This window comes from Mchenga conophoros, linkage group LG23 (assembly GCF_057382185.1).
Source record: "Mchenga conophoros isolate Kocher_MC1m ecotype Shallow Benthic linkage group LG23, M_conophoros_male_GT1.1, whole genome shotgun sequence".
NCBI lineage: Eukaryota > Metazoa > Chordata > Actinopteri > Cichliformes > Cichlidae > Mchenga > Mchenga conophoros.
The window spans coordinates 46,047,447-46,067,995 of NC_140547.1; the positions used below are offsets into that span (position 1 = coordinate 46,047,447).

At 40.8% G+C, this 20,549-nt stretch overlaps 1 protein-coding gene across 1 annotated transcript; it reads left to right on the top strand.

Moving 5' to 3' along the window:
* Positions 1–385: 385 nt before the first annotated feature.
* On the top strand, positions 386–10,555 carry LOC146548141 (protein NLRC3-like). Its single transcript, XM_085266213.1, has 3 exons — positions 386–659; positions 8,531–10,298; positions 10,378–10,555. Exons 1-3 carry the CDS (start codon positions 386–388, stop codon positions 10,553–10,555), a joined length of 2,220 nt encoding a protein of 739 aa, XP_085122339.1.
* Positions 10,556–20,549: the final 9,994 nt, after the last annotated feature.

The window sequence follows — 20,549 nt, forward strand, 5'->3', positions numbered from 1 at the left end:
ATTTCTGTTTGTATCACCATGTGATGAATAAACTCACTTGCATCTGAGCTGCCTGCATAAAGGGTCCTTTGATAATTTACACACGGCTCGCAAACCGTGACAAAAACACTGGAAAAATTGGGCTGTTCTAAAACGTTTGACGGGTAGTGTATATATTTAGTTTATATATTTTCTTTATTTATAATAGTTTGTTTTATATTGTAGCAAAGTGTTACTTGGATACTTCTCTATGTGCTTCTTCATGTGCAATTTTGTTGCATTCTGAGCCTTAGAAATTTATTGTGATGAACTGCTGTTAGAATCAAGTTAAATTCTGATAAATCAGACAATTACCTCTCCAGCTGTTGTTACAGTCTTTGTTTATCGGGTCCTTACAGGGTAAAAGATGACGACACCTAAAGAAATCCTTCTGGGGACTTTGAAGGATTTGGGACGTGATGACTTTGAAGAATTTAAGTGGCATCTGAAGAATGGGTCTGTAGAAGGTTTACCAGCAATCCCAGAGAGTGAACTGGAGAATGCAGAGAGGACGGACATAGTGGATCTGATGTTTGATACCTACTCTATCAACACTTTTGAAGTCACTAAAAATCTTTTGGGGAGGTTAAACAAGAATGATCTGTTGGAGAATTTAAATAAAACCATCCCAGAACCCACAGGTAAGTCAGGGAATGACTAAACAAAAAATACATAAACAATAAAAACCTTAGTTAACATTACACAGGTGCCATTAAAATCCATATAAATAATAAATCCAAAACACTTGCCAACACTTTCAGGAGTGAGAGACTGCAGAAAGCCAACAGTTTATGTGTTTTATGCATCTGCACAAATAACCTCCTGTGTACACATGAATATCTGCTCTTTGGGTTGGTTTGATTAAAATGGGACCAGCAGCAGGTTTTCTGCCCATTTTACAGATTTATATTGTCAGATTGGTTTTAGAGCTGTTTTATCAACATAAATGAGGCGACAACAACAGTTTGGGACACGTCACAAATATGATCAAAGTGCTTTTTCTTAAATCTATTTACCAGTTGAAGGTAAAGTTAAAAAAATGGCTGCCATTTCTTTCTGCTGTTTGGAGACCCAAACAAAAAAATGCCCAGACAGTAAATGCTTTTTATTATGGTTGATAAACAGGACACTAAGGTGATTGGTCAAAGGTTGGAGGAAAGCCACAGTTCTCCTTATATGACTAAAATCCACCATTTCAGCTCGTGCTTTTTCTTCTGCAGCTTTCTTGGAGATTCCACTTCAGCCTTCTGCTGGCAACGCTCCCATTACCATGCTTCCCATAGGCAGCATCATTAGAAAACATAGCATACATTTACACTGCTATGCAGATGATACCCAGCTCCATCTGTCCATGAAGCCAGATAACACACACCAATGAGTTAAACTGCAGGAACGTCTTAAAGACACAAAGACCTGGATGGCCGCTAACTTTCTGCTTCTTAATTCAGATCAAACTGAGGTTATTGTACTCGGCCCTGAAAATCTTAGAAATATGGTATCTAAGCAGATTCTTACTCTGGATGGCATTACCTTGGCCTCCAGTAACGCTGTGAGGAACCTTGGAGTCATTTTTGACCAGGACATGTCCTTCAACGCACATATTAAACAAACATGTAAGACTGCTTTCTTCCATTTGTGCAACATCTCTAAAGTTAGAAATATCCTGTCTCAGAGTGACGCTGAAAAACTAGTTCATGCATTTATTACTTCCAGGCTGGACGACTGTAATTCATTATTATCAGGATGTCCAAAAAACTCACTGAAAAGCCTTCAGCTAATCCAAAATGCTGCAGCAAGAGTCCTGACAGGGACTAGAAAGAGAGAGCAGATTTCTCCTGTATCGGCTTCCCTTCATTGACTTCCTGTTAAATCCAGAATTCAAAATCCTGCTCCTCACATACAAGGTCTTAAATAATCAGGCCCCATCTTATCTTAATGACCTTGTAGTACCATATCACCCTATTAGAGCACTTCGCTCTCACACTGCAGGCCTACTTGTTGTTCACAGAGTATTTAAAAGTAGAATGGGAGGCAGAGCCTTCAGTTTTCAGGACCCAAAAAGATAGTTGGGTTTTTTTCTGTTGTATTATTGTAGGTTCTTTATTTTACAATATAAAGCACATTGGGGTGACTGTTGTTGTTATTTGGAGGAATTAAAAAAAACGTTTATACTTGAAATTCTTTCATTTATTCTACATATTTATTCATTACTGGCTCCATAGTGTTGTTTATGTAATATGTGAAATGTTGCTAGTATTGATTTGGTGCTGTATAAATAAACATAATTAAATCGAATGTGTCTCTATAAAACCTGCCCTCAGTTATAACTAGAGTTGGATGTCTCGAGACCGGTCTCGAGGCCACTTTTACGTGGTCTTGGTCTCGTCTTGGTCTCGACGGACTTTTGTCTTGGTCTCGGTCTCGCTGTTTCGGTCTTGCGTTCTCAAATCGACATAGTGTTCGGGAGATTTGGAGTCAACCATCAGCGGAGCGGGGGGGGAGGGGGGCGGGGTGGCTTACTGGGCTTAAGCCCGGGTCATTTTTTCAGAAGCATGGGGTCTTTTGGAGTGTAATTTTTTAGTTAGATGCCTGACTGACAACTGTATAAAACAAAAACAACACACGAAGCACAGAGCGCACCGTCGTAAATTCCCCCTAATTTTGGTATGATCCGAGCTCAGGCACTAGGCGACTGAGCACAGCACCCGTGTGAGCCAGGGGGGAGAAGCTGCTGGCTGCGAGTTTGCTGCAGACAGAGGACAGCTTAAGTTTGACCAGGTACCAAAGCAAATCATTCGTACTGAACTAATAATGTAAATATGACGGTGTATCACAAAAGATTGATATCAAACTGATCACTTGGTTGCGTTACTTGCTCTTCGAGTGAATCAACAAATGGCGAAATGAAAAGCCGAACAGCAACAATGCTGTTTCTTTAGAGATTTACATTTCATATTTTCAGTTGTTACCTATGGAACGCCAGGACTGCCATAATGAATTAATTAAATACACCATTAAATAATTAATTAAATGTGGCAATAATTAATTAAAATTGGAATTAATTAATTAAATAAATAGTTATGACACATGTAATTAATTAATTATTGACACATTTAATTAATTATTTATGTATTTCACATTTTAATTAATTATTGACACATTTCATTAATTATTGACACATTTAATTAATTATTTAATGATATATTTATTTATTTCATTTTGGCAGTCCTGACGCCTGGCTCTCATCATGAAATAATTTTATCTGTCAGCCTCACCCATCAAACTCAGGGGGCGGGGTTAACGCTGATCGAGTCAAAACCATTGCTTTGGCCTGGTGGCCATTGTTTCTAGCACACAACAACCGGCATCTGGAAGCTAACAGAACTGAGCTTTGAAAAACCCTGTTTGTGTGTTACCAAATACCGTTTTAATATTTTTTTAGCCGAGAATGTAGTGGTTTAATCTTCATGTGTCTGGTCGGTTTGTCAAGATACAGCCTCTTTGCAAAAGTGTTTCGATGATTTCGGAGATGTCTGCCCAGTCTCACGGCAAAGCGTGGGATAGACCCGCTCGCCTCGCAAGCAATCCCACCGACAAAGCGCAGGCCCCGGTACACAGCTGTAGTAACCCCCGCTGACTTCTTTTACTGAGGTTATATTTATCGGTGTTTTATTTCCTGATGTTCTTATGTGTCCTACGTGTTTCAGTCGCCAATTCTGAATTATAACTAACATTAAAAACATGTTTAAGGAGGAGAGAGAGCAAATAAATCTGTTTAACATCTGATCTTTGGGTTTTTGTTCAGTAATCAGCGTGACCTGTGTATAAACACATAAAAGAGATAACGTTGGTGTTTCCGTCATGTAGTAACTGCTGGCTTTAACTGTACAAAGGTTGTTCGACACTATGAAACACATACAGACTTCATGATGTTCGGCTAATATTTTTATTGTGAATATTAATCATGCTGACCTCGCTCTGTACACCACGCAGCGAGGTCAGCATATCCACGATATCCTCAGCTCCATGAGTTAACACAAAGTTTCCCAGCTGACTATCTAACTGCCAACTATTCCAGAGACGTGAAAATATACAGCATAAAGAAAAGTGTAAGAGACTCAGCAGCAGATTAGAATAACAGTTATACATTTAATAAATCACCAAATGAATCCAAGAAACGAGCAAACCTGTTCCGACAATTTGAATTTGTATTCCCTCAGCTGCAGACTCGCTGCTGTTTAAATGTTTGAAAAGGAAGATTTAGATATAAAAAACGTCAAACATAGACTCAGTCTGCCTTCACATTTGATATGAGGCCAGCACGTATAGTGGCCTCAGCAGGCTATTACTGAAATACACGTGCTATATCATAAACTATGATATAAACAGGGAGGTCCTATTAACATGTTTAGTTTTAAAGGACACCTTCCTGCCTTTAGTCTCATTCATGAGCAGTATTAGTTTTCTTCTAACATCCAGAAGTCTGCACCATGTGTTTCATAGTTTGTAACAAGCCTTTGACAGGTAAACATAACATGACCGAAAAAGCAAAAAAAAAAGCAAAAAAAAAAGAGAGTGAGTGTTGACATAAGAAGAGAAAATTCTCTCAATTATGGAGACAGACAAATGGTTCATTTATGTTTGATGTGTGTTTATTCCTCCCTAAATATCGTCGGTGAAGTTTGCCATGCACGTCAGATTTTCCTGCGCATTTTTATACCTCTGCCAACAGAGAGAGAGAAAAAATCACATTCTAACAGACAGCTGGTGCTTAGAATACAGTTGAAAAACTATTAAAAAACAGATGATATTTAGATGATAGTTCAGTCTAACACATGTGCCAGTGAACCATTAAACGTCTGTGAAACTATGCAGTTATGAAACGTAACTTTAACCTCAGCCAAACCGATTTGCTCAGTTGTAAATAAAACAGCGAAGTAAACGTGACCCGACAGACAGAACCTGAGTGAATGAAGTCCAGCGTTTAACCACTGAGAGCTAAAACTCAGCTGAGGTTTCAAAGCTGTGTGCCGGTGATTGGACATCAGCCGCTGATGAAGCTGGTTCGCCTAGAAAGTGCTCTGTAAGGAAACAAGCTCCAGCAGCTCTGCGCTCGGGGAAAACACTATATTTACTTATCTTGTGCAGAAAAATGCGCTGACATTGCTTTATATCGAGCACCGGCTGCCCAGTTAAACTGTGACTATCACCAGGTAACGTAGGCGTGTTTCTTGAATTAGCAGCAGGTGTTAAACAGCTGACAGATGAGGAGGAGGATGCATGCAGGTAAACTGAGGGTCTGTTGAGCTGATCGCTGGTTTCGTGAGAAAAATGTCAGCTCGTTCTTTATGTTACAGAAGCACAGAGACACAAGACCAGGCGGAAAGAGACGATCGTTCGGTGAAAATGAGAATCTGCGAATGCAACATGTGGAACACGGAGAGTGGAATATGTAAACAAACCGGTTAACGTAACCCCCTCGGTGCGCTCTGCATGCTAACTGTTAGCAGAGCTAGTGAAATCTCTGAAAACATCTGAGCACTTTTGCAAACATGTTCTATGTTGACAACCTGACCAGACATACGGCGCGACATTCGCGGCTAAAACACTGTTAAAAGTGTAGCTGGTGACAGAAAAACTACACCACCACCATTGCTGCCTGTGATTTGATCTGCATTCTGGGATAACTGGCTGCCCCAAGTCTACACAAGCAATCGATTTTCTAGGATCGACCTGTTTTGACTTACTTTGCACGGCAACCAATCAAATGTTAGAGAAGCTGCATGGGCAGCGTTAACCCCGCCCCCTGAGTTTGATGGGTGAGGCTGACAGATAAAATTATTTCATGACAAGAGCCAGGCGTCAGGACTGCCAAAATGAAATAAATAAATATATCATTAAATAATTAATTAAATGTGTCAATAATTAATTAAATGTGTCAATAATTAATTAAAATGTGAAATACATAAATAATTAATTAAATGTGTCAATAATTAATTAATTACATGTGTCAATAATTAATTAAAATGTGAAATACATAAATAATTAATTAAATGTGTCAATAATTAATTAATTACATGTGTCATAACTATTTATTTAATTAATTAATTCCAATTTTAATTAATTATTGACACATTTAATTAATTATTTAATGGTGTATTTAATTAATTCATTATGGCAGTCCTGGCGTTCCATAGTTACCCTCCACGGCTAAACAAACTCTCTAAATCGGTTTCAATTGTGTACTGATGTACACAATCTTAATGTACAACCTTAAACCTGCTGCTGGTCCCATTTTAATCAAACCAACCCAAAGAGCAGATATTCATGTGTACACAGGAGGTTATTTGAAACCAGATATTTACATACACTTTATGGAGAAAACATAAAAACTTTTTTTTACTGTTAAACATCAATTTAGAGTAAACTTTTGTTTTAGATAAATAAATGTTGAAATATCTTTTGAATTAGTTAAATGTCAGAATAAAAAGAGGGAGCTGTCTATTTTAATCACTTTCATCATATTAAGGAGTACATGTACACTAAGTTTATTGTTAATTAATAAGAAAACTCCAGACGATTCGATTCTGAGCTGAAGAAGCTTCTGATAGGTTAGTAGAGTCCATGTGAGTAAACTGGTGGCACAGCTGTGGATGCATATAAGGCAAAACACAGAGCCTGTTTCTGTGACATGGGAAAATCAAGAGATGTCAACCAAAACACCAGAAAAAGAACTGTGGAGCTCCATAAGTGTGGCTCAATCTGAATACAATTTGGTGCCATTTACAATTAAGAAATACAGATAGTTTCTCTCTTTACTCTTAAAGTTAACAAATATGTTTTTTATATTTATCAATCTAAAAAAATAAACATTTAGTCTGATTTGATGTTACAATTAAAAAGTGTTTGTGTTTTTATCTGAAGAGTACATAAATATGTGGTTTCAACTGTATAGTTGATGATGTTGGTGTTTGGCTTGATTGTCAGCACAAAGAGGGAGAGAGAGAGGAGCAGAGAGGGAGAGAGAGAATGAGGACAGAACAGAGATGAACAAGAGCAGGTGAGACACACATGTTAGTCAAATGGTTGTTTGCCAAAACTCATCAGAACATGTATCTAGTACCTAGTGTTTCTTTTTAGATACCATTTGTTACTTTTCAAATTCTATATTTATTACGTTATGCAGGCTTGTTTGCACAACAAGGCTACATAATTATATAAACTTTTCTCAATCTAAATATTGTACTTTGGTAGAATTAAAAAATAAGTGTAGTGCAGGTCTATGATGATTTTTTAGTGCTACTATCATCTAGTTCTGATTCTGGTTCTGTCTTGGTTACTGTTGTAGTCCTGTTTTAATTCCAGATCAGTTCTGGGTCTGGTTGAATTGGGGTTTAGTCCCTGTGTCTTGATACAGGCCCGACTTTGTTCTGCCTTGTTGCTTAATTAAAAAACTAGTTTAAGGTGTCCTGCATATGTATATAGAATAGCATCTGGCTGCAGTTTAAAGACTTTTTTTGTCTCGGTCTTGGTCTTGGTCTCGTCTCGTCTCAGTCTCGGTCTTGGTCTCGTCTCAACTTGGTCTTGGTCTTGTCTTGGTCTCGATACCCTCTGGTCTTGGTCTTGTCTTGGTCTCGGATTAGGCGGTCTTGACTACAAGTCTAGTTATAACCCAAGTGTCAGGGCTCAATGGCTCATGAAAAGGAATGGAGTCAAGCACAGAACCAAAAAACGGAGGCTGAGTGACTTTTAAAATAAATGTATTTTACTAGATTTCTTGACGGAGAAAGCTGAATCACGGCTAAATTCAACAGCAAGCGAGGTATTATGAGAAGTGCAGAGCTGAGGCCAGAACATAAGCTGAGGCAGGTCAAAGGAACAACAGGGGCAGAAACGGGCGAATAGAAACTATCCAGGATCACTGGAACAAAGGAGATAATAATCAGAGTGGTCCACAGTGTAGTGAATGAGTCCAAGATTTAAAAACTAAGAGGTGTTACGTGGCTGCAGGTGGAGATCAGCTGGAGGAGGAGATGAATTAAATCTGGGTACAGAGTGAGATGTGGGTGCACATGGAGGCAGGCAGCTGAGGATGGCAGTTTGCAAGAGTGAGTTTTCCCAGCAGTGGCAGGCCAGAATCCTGAGGCGTGACTTATGGCAAGAGTTGGAAGATGTATCCAGGTGCCGACTAGGGAACAGGAAAAGAGGGTTACGCGAAACAAGCTGAGGAGCACAAGACAAAATGTGAGGCAGAGAACTGACTGTGGTAAGCACACAATCTGGAGAAGGTTCATTGTGAGTGCTGCTCATAAATACTGCCGGAGTAATTGGCAACAGGTGAGGAGCACGGAGGAGTGAGGAGGGCTCCACCCAGGCGAGGAGAGCTGATGCTGTGGAAAGTTACTCAGACTCACTCGGATCATGACACCAAGAGTCCAGTGAACTGAACACATAACCACAGTAACCAGAATGCAGTTTTCTCATTTGTGTCATTTGCTGTTTATTCATGCAGAGATTCTCACTGAGTGTCAGCTCAAACTCAAGTCAGACCTGAAGCAGAAGTTCCAGTGTGTGCTCGAGGGGATTTCTACAACAGAAAACCCGACCCTCCTGAGTCAGATCTACACAGAGCTCTACATCACAGGGGGAGGGACTGCAGAGGTCAATGATGAACATGAGGTCAGACAGATTGAAACAGCATCCAGGAAACCAGACAGACCAGAAACAACCATCAGACAAGAAGACATCTTTAAACTCCCACCTGGAAGAGATAAACCAATCAGAACAGTGCTGACAATGGGAGTGGCTGGCATTGGGAAAACAGTCCTAACACAGAAGTTCACTCTGGACTGGGCTGAAGACAAAGCCAACCAGGACATCCAGTTCATGTTTCCATTCACTTTCAGAGAGCTGAATCTGCTGAAAGAGGAAAAGTTCAGCTTGGTGGAACTTGTTCATCACTTCTTCACTGAAACCAAAGAAGCAGGAATCTGCAGCTTTGAAGACTTCCAGGTTGTGTTCATCTTTGATGGTCTGGATGAGTGTCGACCTCCTCTGGACTTCCACAAAACTACAATCCTGACTGACCCTAGAAAGTCCACCTCAGTGGATGTGCTGCTGATAAACCTCATTAGGGGGAAACTGCTTCCCTCTGCTCGCCTCTGGATAACCACACGACCTGCAGCAGCCAATCAGATCCCAGACTGTGTTGGCGTGGTGACAGAGGTCAGAGGGTTCACTGACCCACAGAAGGAGGAGTACTTCAGGAAGAGATTCAGAGATGAGGAGCAGGCCAGCAGTATCATCTCCCACATCAAGACATCACGAAGCCTCCACATCATGTGCCACATCCCAGTCTTCTGCTGGATCACTGCTACAGTTCTGGAGTTTGTCATGAAGAACAAAGAGAGTCAAGATCTGCCTAAGACTCTCACAGAGCTCTACCTACGCCTTGTGCTATTTCACCTAAAAACGAAGGACATCAAGTATGATGGAGGAGCTGAGACAGAGTCGTGCAGGAAGATCATTGAGTCTCTGGGAAAACTGGCCTTTGATCAGCTGCAGAAAGGAAACCTGATCTTCTATGAATCAGACCTGACAGAGTGTGGCATCGATATCAGAGCAGCCTCAGTGTACTCAGGAGTGTTCACACAGATCTTTAAAGCTGATGAGTGCCACATGTTCAACAACGTTGTTTACTGTTTCATCCATCTGAGCATTCAGGAGTTCTTTGCTGCTCTTCATGTCTATCTGACCTTCATCAACTCTGGAGTCAACCTGCTTAAGAAACAATCTCCTCTCTTTAAAATCTTCCAGAAAACACTTACTGTAAAAGACTTCTACCAGAGTGCTGTGGACAAAGCCTTAGAGAGTCCAAATGGCCACCTGGACTTGTTCCTCCGCTTCCTCCTGGGTCTTTCACTGCAGACCAATCAGGATCTTCTATGCATGCTGACACAGACAGGAAGTAGCTCACAGACCAATCAGGAAACAGTCCAGTACATCAAGAAGAAGCTCAGTGGGAAACTGTCTGCAGAGAAAAGCATCAACCTGTTCCACTGTCTGAATGAACTGGATGATCGTTCTCTAGTGGAGGAGATCCAACAGTCCCTGAGATCAGGACGTCTCTCCACAGATCAACTGTCTCCTGCTCAGTGGTCGGCTCTGGTCTTCATCTTACTGTCATCAGATCTGGATGAGTTCGACCTGGAGAAATACTCCCGTTCAGAGAAGGCATTTTTGAAGCTGCTGCCAGTGGTCAAAGCATCCAAGAAAGTGCTGTAAGTGAATCTATGAACAAATATGTTTAATAATGCTAGATGAATAAAAGAATATGTCTCCATTGTTATTCTTCCTCAGGCTGAGAGATTGTAAACTCTCAAAAAGAAGCTTTGAAGCTTTGTCTGAAATTCTCAGCTCCCCATCCAATCATCTGAGAGAGCTGGACCTGAGCTCGAACTACCTGCAGGATTCAGAATTGGATTTGCTGTGTGTTGGACTAAAGAGTCCTGACTGTAAACTTGAAACTCTCAGGTAAGGATACAGACGTTTTGACACTTTTTGACTCTTAAATCTGTAAGTTTATCTTGATGCGGACGTTCAAAGTCAGCACAATTTTCCTTTTAAGTTCCTGAGTTTATATTTTTGACTGTCAGGTTGTCTGGACAGATGTTTTTATTTTATTTTATTTTTTTACTTGTCCCTAAAGTCAGAACTAAACCCACATGTAGATGACTTTCTGTTACTGGAGCAGCCTTCCTGAAGACAGCAGTGTGTTTTCATGCTTTTAAAGCCAAACTCACCTTTCAGACCTGGCTTTCATTTATTATCTATTTTTGTTTGTTTATTATATATTTATTTCTACTGTTTAACTACTGCTCACATCTTTTATCCTCCTTTTTAATTGTTCATTTCTTTTTACCCAGTGTTTCTATATTGCACTTTGTATTTGTCTATATTTATCATGCACTACTTTGCTCATTTATTGTTTGGTTTTAATGTTATTAAATTTCGGTTCTTTTGGTATTTGTTATGGCCAAAAAGACACGGCTCAAAAGTGGTCTTTTTACTTTTTAAGTTATTAAATTTGTAACTGTAGTGATTTGTGTGTGTGACAGAGAGGCACTGCCAGGGATTTTTGACACAAGTTGTTCTTGTAAAATCAGTCTGTGAAGGTTCTCAGACATCCAGGTCACCGTAGTCTAAGGAGCTTGGAAAGAAAAGCGTCTGGACTTCTTTAAGTTTCCTTGAAGATGTTTCACCTCTTATGAGAGAAGCGTCTTCAGTTCTAAGGGTCAAATGGTGGAGTGGGGCAGTCAGTGAAAGGGCAATGGTAGTGTCTCAGGGTTTGTATGTTTGGGGGGTTCAGAGGGAAAAGATGAATGCAGGTCTGGAGTTGGTGTGTGAGAGCAGGGAGTGAATCTGATCAAACATGAGTGTCATGAAGCCTGTTTGCAGTTATTTGCACTGTTTTCCACTCTGGATGTTGTTTCTGTTCAGCTGTGAGTAGAAAAGGCTCCATTCTACAACCTGTTTGTGTTAGTTGTTCAATAGAAACATTATTTTGTGCTGATGTTGCACTTCTTTTAGTCACAACCAGAGTTTTTGAAGTCTGCATAAAAATGATTTAAATGACTTTTGAATATTACTTTAAATACTTAGATTTAAAGTTCTGAAAAAAGTTTAAATACAAAGATCAGTATTGTCTAATGTTTTGGCTGCAGTGTGTTTTTGCAGACAGGTATAACAGAACAGCTTTAGTGTTTAGATTTTTTAAACTTGAGTATGAACTTATACAAAATGCAGCAAGATATTAAAAAAAAAAAGTGGCATCGTTCCATCTCTGCTTTGATTAGAGACACAGCTCTAATCAAAGAGGTGGTCCGCTTGCCTCCGCCCCAGAGAGAAGGGTTACATCTCCTGGGTTTAGGTGTTTTCCAATTTGTCATCATTTTTAAAAGTTTACATTTCTTCAGTGTTGAGCAGCAGAAATGAGACTTTCCTATCAGAGGTCATTTTTGAAAAAATGAGGTAAATCAACCATGAAAACCATGAAGCAACATGTGAACATGAGCTGATGCTGCTGAAGTGAAGCAAAGTTACAGAGGTTTGATTACAGACACAGCTGAGAGTTTGTAATCTGTCATCATTTTAAAAAGTTTCCATGGAACAGCAGAAATGAGGCTTTACTGTCAGAGGCCGACAGCACTGAACACAACAGCAGACTGGTGGCTAATAAACAGTGAATGATGCAGAAACAGATGTTTGAAGCTGTTCTTGGAGTACACTGAGAGAGAGAGAGAGCTGTGCAGGCAGGAACAGCCAAAGTCAGAGAGAATTCATGAGCATATTGATCAAACGTGAAGCAGAGTTTGGATCTTCTTTTGCTGCTGCTTCACTCAGTTTTGGTTGGAGACAGATGAAACCTGCAGCTTCAGGATCTGTGAGCTGTCCACTTTCAGCCCCGACGGCGTGTCCGTGTACGTGCCATCGAGTGAACGATCCACGCTCTGTGTTTCCATCTTTGTGTGTTTAGCTGCTCTCATTTACTGTTTTAGCTGTTTGCTGCTTGTTGAAATAGTTTGTGAGCTTTAACCTGAGATTCTGGCAAAATACATTTATATTAAACATCGATTCAGGATTGAATGAATCAACATCGTTTTATTCAAATTAAAACCATTCAAATGGGAACATGAATTTTTTACATCCGCCTCTAATGCTGGGTAATGTCAGCTGGTCCATGTGCAGCTGGCTGTGAGGCTCAGGGAGCGTCTACAAAGTGCAACACTGAAAGAACATCATCCATAAATATTGAGTAAGAACTGGACTCTCATACAGCGAGACTCAAATGCCTTTAAACATCAGCTTATCCTGCTGATCCAAGTCCAACACTGAGTTTGTAAAAACATGTTTGTCAATCATTTTGTTTGGTTTCTGAGGAAAAAGATTCAATAACTTGCTGCTAATACACAACATTTCATCATATTTCCTCATAACCCTCTTTTGTCTGACCATTTGATCCCATTTGAATTTGCAATAAAGGATCCACAGAGTTTGGTGACAATAATGACAGTAGATGTTTGTGTGAAAGTGCTGGAAGCAAATGAGTGTGTGATGTTCTTTCAGTGTTGCACTTTGTAGACGCTCCCTGAGCACTGGTCTCACAGCCAGCTGCACATAGAGACCAGTGTTGTTAGTCCAGGTCAGAAGATGACTTGTTGCAATGAAAATGAGCTTGTAGTTTGTCTGCTTTAATAATGTGACTGGAAAAAGGTGTTGGACTTCAAATATGTCCATTTCTGTCACACTTCACCTTTAAAAGTGAAGCCATGTGGTTCCTGGAAGGAAAAACACGACTTTTTCAAGTCTTTGTCCTGTTTTTATGAGAACTGTACGACTTTAATGTTCTTTTTTTTTTTTAACTAAATTTTTATTATAATTTACAACATTGCAACTTGTACTTGTCAATGTTCACAAGTAGGACAGTTACAGGAACCGCAATGCAGAAATGTATATTAAAATAAGAACTGCAATTAGGAAGCACAAAACAAAACTGGGAAGCAAAACAAAACCCAAGCAAGCAAACAAACAAACAGACAACAACAAAAACAAAAAGAAAACAAAAACTTTATGTAATATTAAATAACATGTGACAAACTTAGCCATAAATGAACAAAACGAAAGAGACCTATGCTAAATTATTGAAACAGTAAAGCATGTATGGGTCGCCAACTCTCAGTAAACAATTCTCTCTGAATCCGCAGAGCAGATGTTATTTCCTCCATCTGGTAAATTTATCTTGCTTTATCAATCCACATATTATATGAAGATGGGTCAAGATTCAGCCATTTAATAGTGATACACTTTAGTGCTGCTGTAAGATTCTTAAGAGATACGTTTTATTGTTTCCCGCAAAACCCTTTGGTAAGACTCCTAAAATGGCTAACTGTTGGTCTTTTGTTAATGGTTGTTGGAAAACTGTACTGAGAACTTTAAATATGTCATTCCAAAGTGAGCAGATTTTTGGGCATGACCAGAATATATGTGAGTGGGTTCCTAAATAAGTACCACAATTTCGCCAGCAGGTGTCAGGATTTGTAGGCTTCATTTTGGCAATTATCTCTGGGGTTCTAAAATATCTCATGACCACCTTCCATTTAAATTCTCTCCACAGCCCAGAATTAGTCACCAGATGGGCTTCACCGAACACCTCTTCCCAGGTGTCCTCTGAGATTTGAGTGCCAGTCTCAGCTTCCCACCTTGCCTTAATATCCAAAGTTGCATTTGTATTGAAACTCATAAATGCGTTATAAAAATGACTGATTAATTTTGGGGAGGAATTACTTTGAAATGTTTTTAGAAATATTTCCTCAATGGGTGAGGGCTCCAAAACTTGCCTCCATTCTTTATGTTTTGTCAAAAGGCTTCTTAGCTGCAGAAATCTAAAAAAGTCAGAAGAAGGAAGCCGAAACTGACCTCAACTGTTCAAATGAGCTCAGGTGCCCATTCCTCACAACATGACAAAGTTTATGAAGCCCGCTATGTGACCATGCTCTGAAGCCAGAGTCTTCCACAATAGGAGAAAAACCCTGCAGGGAGGAGAGCCTTGATAACATTGAAATTTCTTTTGGAAGACCAAATGATTGTTTGATTCTACGCCAAATCTTTAGTGTGACCCTCGTCCGTTCCCCCATATGCACATTTTTAATTGAAATGTTAGAACAAAGCAGGGATTCCAATGATCTTTCGCACATTGTCTTCTCAATGTTTAGCCACTGAGTTTCAGACAAATCCCGCACCCATACAGTCAGGGGTCTCATCTGAGCTGCCCAGAAATAATATTTCAGGTTTGGAACAGCCAATCCCCCCTGCAGGTTTGACAGTTTTAATGTTTGGAACTTGATCCTTGGGCGTTTGCCTTGCCATATAAATTTGGAAAAAAGTTTATCTAAATTATCAAATGTAGAGTTGGGAATGTTAATAGGCAGCATTTGAAAAAGGTCTAGAAGTCTTGGCAATACATTCATACGTATACTCTCGATCCGACCCAAGAAAGACAGAGGCAGGACTGTCCATCTCTCTAAATCTTTTTTTATTTTTGCAACTATAACTTCATAATTTACTTTAAACAAGTCTGATAATGAGTGAGGAATTTGAATTCCTAAATACTTGATACCTTCGTTTGGCCATTTAAAGCCACATCGCTCCTTGAATGTTTGTGAAATGTTTCCTCCTATATCCATTGCCAATGTTTTGTCAATATTAATTTTGTAACCAGAGAGGGAACCGTAATAATTTCTCTTAAATGAGGTAAACTGACTGCAGGATTTGAAATGTATAAAAGTACATCGTCTGCATAGATGGACAATTTATGCTGTTCTCCATTAATTGAAAGGCCCTGAATTTCATGTTCTGATCACCACCTGCACTCATGTATATATCTATCTACTTAGCACTTTTAATTCTTATTCTTATTTTTATTTTAATGTCTATTTTAGCGTAATTTATGACAGTATGTTTGCACTGAAGCACCGCAGCAATTTCCTAATGTTGTAAACCTGCTCAACATTTGGCAATAAAACCCTTTCTGATTCTGATTCTGATTCATCTCTAATCAGAATCAGAATACTTTATTGATCCCTGGGGGAAATTGTTTTTTTGTTACAGTGCTCCATTATAAACCAACATAAACCAACATTAAGACAAGACAGACAATATGCTAACTAAGAATAGTACAATATATACATATTAGGGGTGCAACGATACACAAAATTCACGGTTCGGTTCGGTTCAATACTTTGGTGTCACGGTTCGATATTTTTTCGATACAAAAAGAAATGTTCATGCCTTTTTAATTTGTCATTTATTAAAATTATAAATATATATTTTAACTCAAAAGTACAGTTTTTAAATTTAACCCTAACCCTTGTGCGTGTTTTTTATTTTGACAGCGAATGCACACTTATGTGCAGCCCTGGTTACAGTGGGGCAAAAAAGTATTTAGTCAGCCACCGATTGTGCAAGTTCCCCCACTTAAAATGATGACAGAGGTCAGTAATTTGCACCAGAGATACACTTCAACTGTGAGAGACAGAATGTGAAAAAAAAATCCATGAATTCACATGGTAGGATTTGTAAAGAATTTATTCGTAAATTAGGGTGGAAAATAAGTATTTGGTCACCTCAAACAAGGAAAATCTCTGGCTCTCACAGACCTGTAACGTCTTCTGTAAGAAGCTTTTCTGTCCCCCACTCGTTACCTGTATGAATGGCACCTGTTTGAACTCATCATCTGTATAAAAGACACCTGTCCACAGCCTCAAACAGTCAGACTCCAAACTCTGCCATGGCCAAGACCAAAGAGCTTTCGAAGGACACCAGGAAAAGTATTGTAGACCTGCACCAGACTGGGAAGAGTGAATCTACAATAGGCAAGCAGCTTGGTGTGAAAAAATCAACTGTGGGAGCAATCATCAGAAAATGGAAGACATACAAGACCACTGATAATCTCCCTCGATCTGGGGCTCCACGCAAGATCTCATCCCGTGGGGTCAAAATGATCATGAGAACGGTGAGCAAAGATCCCAGAACCACACGGGGGGACCTGGTGAATGACCTGCAGAAAGCTGGGACCAAAGTAACAAAGGTCACCATCAGTAACACACTACAACGGCAGGGAATCAAATCCCGCAGTGCCAGACGTGTTCCGCTGCTGAAGCCAGTGCATGTCCAGGCCCGTCTGAAGTTTGCCAGAGAGCACATGGATGATACAGCAGAGGATTGGGAGAATGTCATGTGGTCAGATGAAACCAAAGTAGAACTTTTTGGTATAAACTCAACTCGTCGTGTTTGGAGGAAGAAGAATACTGAGTTGCATCCCAAGAACACCATACCTACTGTGAAGCATGGGGGTGGAAACATCATGCTATGGGGCTGTTTTTCTGCCAAGGGGACAGGACGACTGATCCGTGTTAAGGACAGAATGAATGGGGCCATGTATCGTGAGATTTTGAGCCAAAACCTCCTTCCATCAGTGAGAACTTTGAAGATGAAACGAGGCTGGGTCTTCCAACATGACAATGATCCAAAACACACCGCCCGGGCAACAAAGGAGTGGCTCCGTAAGAAGCATTTGAAAGTCCTGGAGTGGCCTAGCCAGTCTCCAGACCTCAACCCCATAGAAAATCTGTGGCGGGAGTTGAAAGTCCGTGTTGCTCGGCGACAGCCCCAAAACATCACTGCTCTCGAGAAGATCTGCATGGAGGAATGGGCCACAATACCAGCTACTGTGTGTGCAAACCTGGTAAAGACCTATAGTAAACGTTTGACCTCTGTTATTGCCAACAAAGGTTATGTTACAAAGTATTGAGTTGTATTTTTGTTATTGACCAAATACTTATTTTCAACCCTGATTTATGAATAAATTCTTTACAAATCCTATCATGTGGATTCATGGATTTTTTTTTCACATTCTGTCTCTCACAGTTGAAGTGTACCTCTGGTGCAAATTACTGACCTCTGTCATCATTTTAAGTGGGGGAACTTGCACAATCGGTGGCTGACTAAATACTTTTTTGCCCCACTGTATATAGCTCATCATATTGCAGCCACAGAAATTATTTTGTCCATGAAACCATAAAGCTGCACTTTCTTTTTGCCTTATAGTCTGATTTGTCATAACTTCTCCGTTTTGTGGTAAGCTTTTCTTTGGCTGTCACTTCTTCACCCTGACCTGTCTTATTTGGCTCAGCAGAACTAAAATATATATCCTGCTGCTTTTACACACGCACTCACATAACACTCAGCGATTCTCTGCGCGATCAACCTCTCACATGTTTAAGCTGCGGGAGATTTCACTTGTCATGTTTGCATAGTAAGCTAACGATTAATAAGACTATGTCAGAGGAATTGGTGCACAAATTATCATCACTCACCAATCAGTGCTGTCGCTCTCTACACACAGTTCGCGCGATTGCAAAGTGAAAGCAAAAAACAATGCCAATGACATAATTACCCAGCTACATTTCCGAAAGAATGCAAAAGCATTGACATATATTTTTCCTTCCTACAATAGCCCGACGGGCAGGGCAGAGATAGATTTTGGTAGCCCGACTGGAAAAATCGCTAGCCTCAGGACGTCGGGCTAGCGATATTGCGAGCCCTGTATCTGACTGAGGAATCACTCATCTTTGGAAAAGAGAGTTTATTACAGAGAAATGTCTCTTTCCAAAATAAAAACTATACTATACGCTTCTTCTGGGCTATATTCTCAGCAGCATATTAAACATATCAGGTCCCCATAAGGAGAATCATGTGCTAACGGCTGTCTAAATGACTCTGGTAAAGTTTGTAGCATGCGTGCTTGTTGTTTTTGTCTGCTTCCACTTGTCTTTGCACTAGGATGATGTCGGAGTAAATGTGCAGTCATATTCGTTGTGTTCCCACTAGTGCTTTCAGGTTAATCTCGTTGAAATGACCTTAACGCCACAACACGGCAAATCTCCTTTAACGAGCTACTACCCCTGATCGCCCCGTGCATCGGGCTAGACGGCCAACACGTTAACGAGCTAACTGCGCTAACACACTAGCTCCATGACGCACTTACCTTCAGGGTCATACGTCACATGAAAACCAAAATAATTCCAAACGCCAGATCTGAATGAGGGTGGGGGAGGTTCAATTTGCCATGTTGCAAGGAGAGCTTAACTTCTGTCTCGCTAGCTTGCCCTGCGCTCTTCCTTCTGACTATGCTGTCTGTGTTGAGCGCTCAGTGGATCTGCGCTCGACAAGTGCAGCCTAGGCGGAGTAGTCAAACGCAGATTCACTGAGCGCTCAATGCAGACAGCATCGTCAGAAAGAAAGTTGATAAAATAAATTACAAATTTTGTATTGTTCGATACATATGTGTACCGAACCGAAAGCACTGTATCGAACGGTTCAATATCGATACGAATATCGTTGCACCCCTAATACATACATATATATATATATATATATATATATATATATATATATATATATATATATATATATAAGTCACTCATTAATAAATAGCTGGAAAAGAAACGTGTAGTTGTAGCAGTAAACAGTGTGTTAAGTGGATGCGTTGTACAGGGAGCCACAGGCAGGAAAGATTTCCTGTGTCGTTCAGTGGTGCTTTTCGGTAATCTCAGTCTCTCACTGAACGTGCTCCTGTGACTGACCAGCATGTCATGGAGTGGGTGGGAGGTGTTATCCAACATTGTCTTTATCTTGGACAGCATCCGCCTCTCCGACACCACCTTGAGGGAGTCCAGCTCCATCCCCACAACATTGCTGGCCTTACGGATTAGTTTATTAAGTCTGTTGGCATCTGCTACCCTCAGCCTGCTCCCCCAGCATGCAACAGCATAGAGGATCGCACTGGCCACAACAGACTCATAGAAAATCCTCAGCATTTTCTGGCAGATGTTGAAGGACCTCAGTCGCCTCAAAAAATAGAGACGACTCTGGCCCTTCCTGTAAAGTGCTGTGGTGTTTTTAGCCCAGTCCAGTTTATTGTCAATGTGTACTCCAAGGTATTTATAGTCCTCCACAATGTCAACACTGTCCCCCTGGATTGAAACAGGGGTCAAGTGTTTCCCGGTCTTCCTGAAGTCCACGATCAGTTCCTTGGTCTTTGCCACGTTGAGCTGCAGATGATTCTGCTCACACCACGTGACAAAGGAGTCGACCACAGCCCGGTACTCTGTCTCATCATCCCTGCTGATGCATCCAACCACCGCAGAGTCATCAGAAAACTTCTGAAGATGGCAGGTCTCTGTGCAGTGGCTGAAGTCTGTGGTGTAGAGGGTGAAGAGGAAGGGGGAGAGGACAGTCCCCTGTGGTGCCCCTGTGTTGCTGATTACCTTGTCAGACACACACTGTGGGAGACGTACATATTGTGGTCTTCCTGTCAGGTAATCAACAATCCAGGACACCAGAGAAGCATCCACCTGCATCGCTGCTAACTTATCGCCCAGGAGGGTCGGCCTGATGGTATTGAAAGCACTAGAAAAGTCAAAAAACATGACCCTCACAGTGCTCGCCGGCTGGTCCAGATGGGTGTAGACACGATTGAGCAGGTAGATGATGGCGTCCTCAGTTCCGAGACGAGGCTGATAAGCGAACTGAAGGGGATCCAGATGTGGTCTTACTATGGGTCGCAGCTGGTCCAGGATGAGCCTTTCCAGGGTCTTCATGATGTGGGAGGTCAGTGCCACGGGCCTGTAATCCTGGGGGCCACTGGGACGTGGCGTCTTTGGTACAGGGACGAGGCATGATGTCTTCCACATCACTGGGACCCTCTGCAGACTCAGACTCAGCATAAACAGTTTATGAAAGACTCCACACAGCTGGGGGGCACAGGTCTTGAGGACGAGGGGACTCACTCCGTCTGGTCCAGCAGACTTGCCTGAGTGAAGTCTCCTCATTTGCATCTCAACCTGGTATTGAGTGAAGGTGATGGGTGGGGGAGAGGTGTCAGGAATCTCACAGGAGGCAACAGCGCCATG

Coding starts and splice junctions, on each gene's coding strand:
- LOC146548141 (XM_085266213.1), top strand. CDS start 386: ATGACGACACCTAAAGAAATCCTTCTGGGGACTTTGAAGGATTTGGGA. Junction 660..8,530: donor AACCATCCCAGAACCCACAG/GTAAGTCAGGGA, acceptor TTATTCATGCAG/AGATTCTCACTGAGTGTCAG. Junction 10,299..10,377: donor AAAGCATCCAAGAAAGTGCT/GTAAGTGAATCT, acceptor ATTCTTCCTCAG/GCTGAGAGATTGTAAACTCT.